Source organism: Meles meles, chromosome 1 (genome assembly GCF_922984935.1).
Source record: "Meles meles chromosome 1, mMelMel3.1 paternal haplotype, whole genome shotgun sequence".
In the NCBI taxonomy this organism is placed as follows: Eukaryota; Metazoa; Chordata; class Mammalia; order Carnivora; family Mustelidae; genus Meles; species Meles meles.
Genome location: NC_060066.1, coordinates 216,650,366 through 216,659,201, shown reverse-complemented (window position 1 = coordinate 216,659,201; position 8,836 = coordinate 216,650,366). Strand labels below are relative to the sequence as shown.

Here is an 8,836-nt window from a genome sequence, read left to right as displayed (position 1 = left end):
ACCCGAGCGTCTGGCGGTGCACAGTAGATCCCGTCATTTGGATGCTGGGCAGCAGACACAGAAGACAGGTCAGGGCCCGCAGGGGCTCGAGCACCCGCCTCCGCAGCAGGGAGTTTGATTTTCAAGGCAAATACCGGCCCCTGAAAGCTGAGTGTCTCGCTCCCCCTCCGGGGGGGGGGGTGCCTGGGGCCCTGCTGGTGGGTGGGGAGTTCAAGCAGCGCCTGCTCTCACCCAGGGACCCCCACCATCCCTGCATCCTCCACCCAGAGGACCGCCCGGTGCGGGCCCTACCCCTGGCGCCCACTGGGGCTTCCTTCGGCCCCTGGCAGACACACCGCGGGGTCTGCTGACCACCACCAGCCGCGGGGCTGTTTCAGCCAAAGATCCGACGGAGTCCCAGGTCTCCGAGGACATCCCCCCCTGCGCCCCCCCGAAGCTGTCTCCTACAGAAAGAGTGTGTCTGAGGAAGGGGTCGGGAGCCCCGGGGCCTGAATCCGCATCTCTGGGCAGCACCGCAGCTCCAAAAGCTTCCTGGAACCCTGAGTCAGGTGGGGGCGAGGCCGTGGCAGTGGTCTGCCGCCCAGCGCAGCCTCCTCCTGAAACACAGGCCTCCAGGAGCGGGTCCCGCTCAGACCTCCGAGCTCAGCCCCACTGGAGGAAGAGTGGCTCGCTCCATAATGTTCTAGAAACCACAAGGTGGGGGGCCGGGGGCCCAAGAGTGATGGGCCACGTCCTGGTTAAAGCCCTTGCGTGGCCAGGCCTGGCGTCGTTGACGTGTTTTACCAACGGGCGCCCCTCCCAGCGCCTGGTGGTTGGTGGGGACTCCGGTCGGCCGGACGCTGCCCCAGGCCGCAGTGGTGGCCCGCACTGTCCCCACCCCTCCATCCTGCTGAGGGGTCCCGCGCGGCCCGAGTCCGGATCTCAGTAGAGGGAGGGCGGGAGCCTTTCCCACCGAGGTGGGGTGGGGACTGCGTGGGAGCTGCCGTGGCCGGAAGCTCTTCTGGGAACCACAGGCGGCCTTCGGGCCCTTATCTGAGGTCGAACGCGGGCGGGCGAGGAGCTGCGGTTTTCCGGACCAGCTGGAGGGCGGGGCCTAGGCGGCGGGGTCCCTCTCGGGGCTCGGTGACCCCGCAGGACGGGTGCTCTGCCCGGCACGTCCCTGCCCCCACTCCAGGGAGCTGGGCTGGGTAGGAGGGGGACAGGCGCCTCTCAGCCTTTCAGCCGCCCCGTAGCTCGGCCCTGGGCCCCGCCCCTCCCGGCGCCCACAGCTCCGTCCGTCCTGCAGAGCCTGGAGAGACGTGCTCAGGCCTCACCTACCTAAAACACCCGGTGGTAGCCTCTGCCTGCCAGGCCCTGGGGTCTCCACCTGACTCTCCAGCCCCTGAGCCCCCGCGGCCCTGCACAGACTTTTTTTTTTTTTTTAAGATTTTATTTATCTGACAGAGATCACAAGCAGGCAGAGAGGCAGGCGGGGGTGGGGGGGAGGCAGGCTCCCTGCTGAGCAGAGACCCCCCCCCCCCAATGCAGGGCTCGATCCCAGGACCCTGAGACCATGACCTGAGCCGAAAGCAGAGGTTTAACCCACTGAGCCACCCGGGCGCCCCATGCACAGACTCTTTTCACCCAACAGTTCTATAAATCACAGAGACCAAGTCTCTCCATGCGCTGCCTCCCTGTTCCATGTCCTCGGAGCTGGGGGCGCTCGGGCCACAAGCTTGCAAATCACAGGGTTCTGGGGGCTCTGAGGAGGGCAGGAGCAGGGCAGGCAGATGGAACTGGGCTGAAGGAGAGGGGGCGTCTCGGGAAGGGGCAGTGGGGGGTGAAGAGTAGGACCCATCCAGCCTCTGCAGGTTGCCCTGAGCCCTCCCACCCACCCGGCCCAGCCAGGCCTCCCGCCCACCCTCTTTGTCACCGACTGAATCCAGCCTCTGCCCCTTCTCCACCTGGGCCTCGGAAACTCCCACCCTGCCCGGTGCTGCCCCCGTGCTGCCGCCCCACACGCCTCCCCACCCCGGGGAGTTTCCACGCTGAGTCAGTGGACAGAGAGGTCCCACGGGACCTGGGTGCGTGCCGGCCGGAGTGTGTTCTCAGGAAGATCCACGACTGCAGACGACCCGACTCCCCCACCCCCGCCCCCGGTCCCCACCCAGCCACCACCGGGGGACTGCCGAGCCAGGGCTGGGGAGCCCTTTGCCCTGGGGCAGCCTGAAGCAGCCCCTGTGGAGGGTCCGGGAAGCCCTGAGCATGCACGTGCCCCACCCATGGGGGTGGGACCGTCAAGTGACCCCGCTGACAAGAGAACTCCAGAGGAGCGCTGGCTCCCTGCAGCAGGGGCACGGGGTTGGCAGGCAGGAGACCTAGCCTGGAGACGGAAGAGGGGCCAGGGGCATGGCCAGCAGGCCCCAGAGCGGGCTGCTGGGGGCCCCGGAACACAGCATGGTGTCTCCCACGGTCCCCTGACACCCAGCCAATCGACCTGCGTTTTCTCACTTATTAGCTAATTCGCCTGGACCCTCACCTGGAACGTGGGCTCTGTGGGCGTGCCGGAGCCTGGGACCCAGCCGGCACCGAGAGGATGTTCCCATGTGAGTAAATTCAGGAAGGCACTGTCAGCGCCCCTCCTGCCAGGGGTGAAGAGGCCGCTCTGAGCCGCGGTGGGGAGGGGGTGGGGGTCAGGCCCTGGGCAGGACGCACGATCTCTCCACCGCCTCCTTGCGGCCCGACGGCACTGAGTCAGGGTGAGGGCCAGTGCGTCAAGGGGCCCTCCTGGGAGGCGGGCAGGCAGGAGGGAGGCGTGGGGCAGGTGCGGGCAGCGGACAGGCCCGCTCTCGAGACCAGCCTCCGCCGGCCTCCCACACCCCGGCCAGCCGAGCCAAGAACTGCAGGGCCAGCGCCGCGGAGGCTGGGAGGCCACTGCTCGCCTGCGGGGGGCCGGAGCCTAGAACCATGCCCCAAGCGAGAGCAACTTGGGAGGTGGTGGGGTGAGCAGCAGGTCCGGCCTAGAGGGTGGGGGCCAAAGGCAGGGCCCTCAGAGGCTGCCCTCCTGACCAGGAAGAGTTGCCCGTAGAAACTGACCTCGCCCTGCACTTGGGGCCAGAACGACACAAGGACAGGCACCTCCCAGGAGCCAGCAGGCTGTTTGACCAGCACAGAACACAGAATCCAACTGTCCCACGGCACCAAGCGGACTGCCAGGGAAGGGGGTTCGCACAGGGCAGCAAAAAGGCACACAGGACACATGTCCATCATGGTGCCCTTCCTCCAGGAAGCCTTCCAGGGTCCCTGCTAAGCGCTTGGGCCGGGACTAGAATGGCCCTGACTTCTGCCCCACCCCCCGCCCCACCTGAGCTGGAAGGAGCCCGCGGCGGGGCGGGGGGAGTTGGTACTGGTACGGGCCTCGGCTCCCTGCGCGCCCGCCCCAGACCACGGCCACTCACGTCGCTGGACAAGTGTTTATTGAGCACTGCCTGCAGCCAAGCCCTGCACTGGGCCCAGCCTCCTATCCTGGAAGCCAGGGGCCCACGGACGCCACAACCCCAACAGGGCCAGCAGGGGAGGGAAGCGGCCATGGCTGCGGCTGTGTGCCCCGTGGGGTCTGGCCACAGCTGCTGCCTCTCCTGCATGGTCTGGGGGACTGGTCACTGTCACCATCCCCCACCCACTTCCACCATCGAGGGGAGCAGGGCCGGGCCCAGAACTGGGGCCCCACCGTGGAGTGCAGGAGCCCTTGTTCCCACGGGCCAGCCCTGGGATGTGTCCTCGGAGGGTCCGGCTCTGGGTCTGCTGGAGCCGAGGACAGCCAGGCCTCACACCCACAGGTGCCGCAGGCCCTTGTCCTCCGACAGCGGCTCTCCCCGCTCCTCCTCAGGGAGCTGGCAGCTGCAGGCGTCCTCGGCGGGTGGCGGCGCCTCCAGGAGCGGCTGGGTCTCTGCAGAGCAGCCGCAGTCAGCGGGCGGGCCAGGCACCCGCCGCTCCCACCCCAGGGCACAACAGACCTGGGGGCCGCCCGCGGGCCAGGCACCCGCCGCTCCCACCCCAGGGCACAACAGACCTGGGGGCCGCCCGCGCTGCCGTCTCAGCTGCCAGACGTGCAAGCCCAGCTGGACCACGCTCAGGACCAGGACGCAGGCGGTCACGGAGAGGAGGACGACAGTCAGCGGGTTGTGCGTCTCAGCGGGTGGCAGCCCTGGGCTGCATACGGCATTGTGTGTCTTGTTCCCGGGAAACATGGGGGGGAACCCAAACTGGGAACAGCTGGGACACACAGAAGAGCCCTCAGTCAGCCCTCGCCCACCTGAGCGGGACGTCCACGTGGTTGCTGTCTTCCGAGTGGGAGGCAGATCACCGGGAAGGACAGGAGAGGCCCCTCCCTCAGGAACTGGCCGGCCACCTGAAGGTCCCACCAGCACTCACTCTGACCAGGGTCTGCAGCGACCCTCCTGGCCTCCAGAGAAGGTCCCTGTGGCGCAGTCGACACACTCAAAGCCGAAATCGAAATTCCCTGGAGACAGACAGACAGCTGGGGTTTGCTGGGGTAGGTGAGACCTGGGTCCAGCAGGTCTCCGGTGCCTGCGAGACTGCAGCCCGGCCAAAATCAGGGCACAAGTGTGCCCCATTCCAGGGCAACCATCTGTGGGCGAGGCAGACTTGGGGGACCCCAAGGCTGTGACCCGGAGCCGGTGGAGGTCCCTGGGGGAGCTGGGAGAGGGGGGAGTGCAGGGGCCTGTCCATGAGGCTGGACAGTAAGGGAGCCCAGAAGGGGCAGAAGCAGAAACCAGGCCAGAATCGGGCCAGGTCTTACACTTGGTGCAGTAGCCGGGAGGGCACGAGGCCAGTGGGGTCCTGGAGAAAGAGGGTGAGGCTTGCGCCCCACCCCACCTCGCGAGGGTCCTCAGGCTGCACCATGCCCCTCCCAGCAGGTAAACAGGCCCCAGGAGCATTTGAGCAGCTGCTTCCAGGAAAAGGTTGACCCCCAGACAGGGCAAGAAGGGGCAGGCGTGTCCCCACACAGACACGCAGGGTTCAGGGAGGACTGGGCTAGACAGCCCCTGGACTCGCCCAGGACTCCCCCAACCAGCCCCGAGGAATGCCCTGGAGCTGCACCGGAAGCCGGGCGAGGAGCAGGAAGGGCTCGCTGCAGCCGCGGGGATGCCAGGACCCCCCTCTGGGTCCGGGCGACAGGCAGCAAACGGCCGCACCCACCTGGGCTTTGCCACGGAGCTGCCGGAGCCTGCCTGCCCAGAGGCCACGCACGTACCCGCCACACACAGGCACTTCCTTCCACACCCTCGTGGGGCTCACCATACACCCACTGCCCTGAGCCCTGGCTGGGCCCTGGTCAGATCCCCCGACCGGCTCAGGCCGCAGCTGCCGCGGACTCACCATGGGGCCGCACCTCCTGGCCGGGCGGGCAGCTGTGATGTTTGCAGCTGGTGCACTGGGGGTCCCCGCAGTGGAACCCCGGCTCCACGCACGTGCAGTCCACCTCAGGGCAGGGCTCTGCTGAGCCAGAGAAAAGCCAGCCCCCTCAGCAGCTGGGCCGAGCCCCTGCCTCCTCAGCACTCCCCCCACCACCCACCAGAGCCCCCCAGTCGGAATGGGCCATCCACACCTCCACCCGTAGGCAGCCCCAGAGGTCAGAGGGCTCCTGTCTGGGAGCCAGCACCCAGTGGGGTCCCGCTGTCTCCCTCCCCCACAGGCACCCATGTGGCCTGGCTGTGTCCCCCACTGCCTTGAAGCTGCTCCCACCCAGGGTGGTTGTGACTTGGCCTGTGACCAGAACATGTCCCTGCTGGACAAGGGGGCCGCCTGGGGGACCTACGCCCTCTCCCCGTTTCCTCCTGCCTGTCCCCGCCTGCCGCACTGAGACGGGGACCCTCAGAGACACCCCCCCCTTCTCAACCCCCAGGCTCCAGCAGGGCGACACTCTGGGCTGTTTTCCCTGCAGTATTTGTCCCCAGGCGGGCACATGCCCCTTGCCCCCCACCCAAGAGGCAGGTCCGAGGCAGGGGTGGGGCAGAACTTGTGCTGGCCTGAGTGAAGGTCAAGGGCTCCCTAGCCGCTCAGTAAGAGCTGGGACAGCTTTCCTCCACCTGGGAACCCAAGACTCTCCTTGGGGAAGGCTCTCACCCCCTAACCCCTGACTCCTCACATGGCCCCTGGCCCGAGCTGAGCTCCTCTCTGCTACACGCCCCTCACCCATTGCCCAGGGTCCGTGGGCCCCGGACCCAGAAGATCTGCCCGTCACGCTGGGAGGCCGGGTCTCAGCACAGGGAGAGGGCGCGGCGCCGCTGCCCTCGGAGACAGGCTCCCCGCGCGCCTTACCCGGGGCGCACCGGCGACAACAGCGCGCGTCCGTCCCGGTTCCACGCAGAAGGCGCTCGGGGCCGCAGCTCAGACCCCCGGCGGGGCGCTGGCCCAGGCCCACAGCGCAGAGCAGCGTGACACCGCACAGGGCCGCGCGCGCGCCCCTCGCCTCCATGGCACCCATGGCGGGACGGAGCCGGGAGACTTTAGGGGATGGGCCCCACCCCGCCCCCATCCGGGCACGCCCAGACCGCGCCCCGCAGGCCCAGACGCCCGGAGCGGGGGAGAAACGGTTCCCATCCGACCCCCGTGACCCCCGGCAACCCCCGACTCACCGGGCGGGCGGAGCACCGGAGGTCTGCGGGCAGCGACCCGCTCCGTGTGACCGCAGCGGTGACGACGTGTGTCTGGAGCTTCGTCCAAACCGCAGAAGGCACGGCCGTGTGGGACCTTCCCTAGAACCGGCCCCTGGAGCCCCTGGGGCCCCGCGGCCGCTGGAACGGGGCTGGGGGACGGTGGGGGCAGTCCCGGCGGCGGCCCCTCACGAGGGATGTGACCCCAGAGCTGCTCTCCATAGAAAAATCGTTTTTTAAGTGAGCGGCGCCCAGCCGGTCTCTTCGCAGCTGCAGAGCACACCCACATGGGGTGGGGGGCCTCCAGGAGGCTCGTGTGCGGCCGGCGCAGGGGGTCACCTGGGGGTTCCTAAGTGTCCCTGCCCTCTGGTCCAGGAATTTCTGCCCAGAAACTGAATATGCCCCCAAATGTGTGTGGGGGGGACCCTGAACAGAGCTTGCCTCTCCGCGACACCTGGGGCTGGACTGCAAGGGCGTGGATCAGAAACGTTTTCTAAACTTGCGGCCGGCAGGTGTGAAGGGAGGGACGCGGGCGGGAAGGGCCGGCGCTGCGGGCTAATGCAGACCGCACCCTGTGGCGGGTAGTGCCCACGGGGTGCTGGTGCAGGGACCCCCGGGAGGACAGTCTGGCTGGGGACGCTTCCCTCGCTGTGCCCCCTCGGTGTCTGGCTGTGTCCCCTACCCCTGCCCCAACTTCCTCAGGAGAGCCCCAAGGGCTTTTAAAGATCTCCAACTCCTCGTCCTCTACGGACCCTACAGAGCCCAGATCATCACGGTCCTGCCCCCCACACCAAGAGGCCCCCCATTTTCCAGGGATGGGGACAATGCCCCCCTTACTTTCTGCGGATCAGGACACGCCCCCTCACTTGGCCAACAAGGTCTGACCAGGCTCCAGGTCAACACACACACACAGACACCCACACAGAGCTCGCAGGAGCCACCCCTCACCTCCCAACCCAAGGATCTCCTCGGATCCCGGGACAGGTCGCTAGTAAGGAGAGGTCCGGGCCTTGACTAAACCTCCAGGTGGTCTGCTCAGGTCCCAGTCCAGACCTCTCCGGATGAATCTGGTCATCCCGGGCAGTGGAGGGCCAGCCCGACCCCATCTTCTGAGCCTCCAACTCACCGTGAGACTGTCCCATCTCCCACAGCCTCAGCTTCCCCGTGGGGCACAGAGGCCTTCTGGGGCCCTGCCTCCTCCAGTACGCCTCCCTGGGGCCGGGGTCTCAGGAGTGTGACCGAGCTTCCGGCTCTCGCTGGAGGTTCTGGTCTTTGAGGCCTGCAGCTGCCACCGGCCTGGTGGGCAGCTGTTCCTTTCCTGAGGGAAATGACAGGAATTAGCCATGGGTAACTCAGCTCTCCAAGTGCCGGGATGCACGGCCCCTCCGCAGAGGGGCAAACCTGGCAGAGCAGGGAAGGGGGGCTCTCGGGGGGCTGTAGCTCCAGGCTGCCCGAGGCTCCGCGGAGCCCTGAGATCTCCCATGGCGGGAGATGGGTCTGAGCGCGGGGCAGAGCGGGAATCCACGCGCAGACCCCGCAGGTCCAGACCTTCATCCGCGGCTCACTTCAAAGACCTGAGGGGTCAGGTCTGGGGCAGTACGGGGTCACCCCAATTCTGGTAAGTTCGCGATATACTGTGGCCCAGGAAAACACGATCGATACCCTACAAATGATGCTCGTCAGACTGTGCTACGTGTCGGCTGGTCCTTCTGGAAGCAGGGACAGAGTTAGAAGCTTCTGGAAACAGTGGGGAGGAGTGAAGGTGAGCTGGGCGGGAGGAGCTCCGTGCAGAAAAAGTCCACGGGAAGGGCCCGTGGGCGAGCGGGAGAGGAAGCTTCCTCCGTGGCTGCGGCCCACAGCTGCACAGAAAGCAAACAGCCCACGCTCTATGCCCACAGAGATAGCGGCTTCTGAGCAAGGCCCCTCAAAAGGCAGGAGTGACGTCAGCCTGGTGTCGGTGCCTGCGTCTGAGTCTTGTCCCAGCCCCTCCGGAAGCCTCCCCCACCCAGCCACAGGCTGCAGGACGAGAGCCTCGAGAGCTGGGCAGCCAGGGGAGCAGCGATCTTTATCTGCTGTGTTTCCCAGGGCCCTGGGCCGCTCACCACATTTCTGCATTATCAGTTCTTCCCGCCAGAGTCACCCTGTTCCTGTTAGCAGACGGCCCTTCACGGAGGAGG

At 67.1% G+C, this 8,836-nt stretch overlaps 1 protein-coding gene across 4 annotated transcripts; it reads right to left on the bottom strand.

Annotated features, from left to right (window-relative positions):
• Positions 1-3,438: 3,438 nt before the first annotated feature.
• Positions 3,439-7,787, bottom strand: TNFRSF18 (TNF receptor superfamily member 18). Of its 4 annotated transcripts, none has more exons than XM_046028363.1 (5): positions 6,642-7,787; positions 5,383-5,502; positions 4,414-4,501; positions 4,052-4,254; positions 3,439-3,928 (listed from the first exon to the last, which is right to left on the bottom strand). In XM_046028363.1, exons 1-5 carry the CDS (start codon positions 6,946-6,948, stop codon positions 3,807-3,809), a joined length of 840 nt encoding a protein of 279 aa, XP_045884319.1. In that variant the 5' UTR covers positions 6,949-7,787; the 3' UTR covers positions 3,439-3,806. The 4 variants fall into 4 exon arrangements, with proteins under 4 accessions (XP_045884319.1, XP_045833825.1, XP_045833834.1 ...); XM_045977869.1 differs by having other exon boundaries at positions 5,383-5,499; XM_045977878.1 differs by lacking the exon at positions 6,642-7,787 and adding an exon at positions 6,325-6,620.
• Between the last annotated feature and the right edge of the window lie 1,049 nt (positions 7,788-8,836).

What these genes read in the sequence shown, in the direction of transcription:
- TNFRSF18 (XM_046028363.1), bottom strand. Translation starts at nt 6,948, where the DNA reads ATGTGGGTGTGCTCTGCAGCTGCGAAGAGACCGGCTGGGCGCCGCTCA. An exon ending in CCAGGAGGTGCGGCCCCATG is followed by an intron (nt 4,502 to 5,382) that starts GTGAGTCCGCGG and finishes GTCTGTCTCCAG; the next exon opens with GGAATTTCGATTTCGGCTTT. An exon ending in CGCTGCAGACCCTGGTCAGA is followed by an intron (nt 4,255 to 4,413) that starts GTGAGTGCTGGT and finishes TGTGTGTCCCAG; the next exon opens with CTGTTCCCAGTTTGGGTTCC.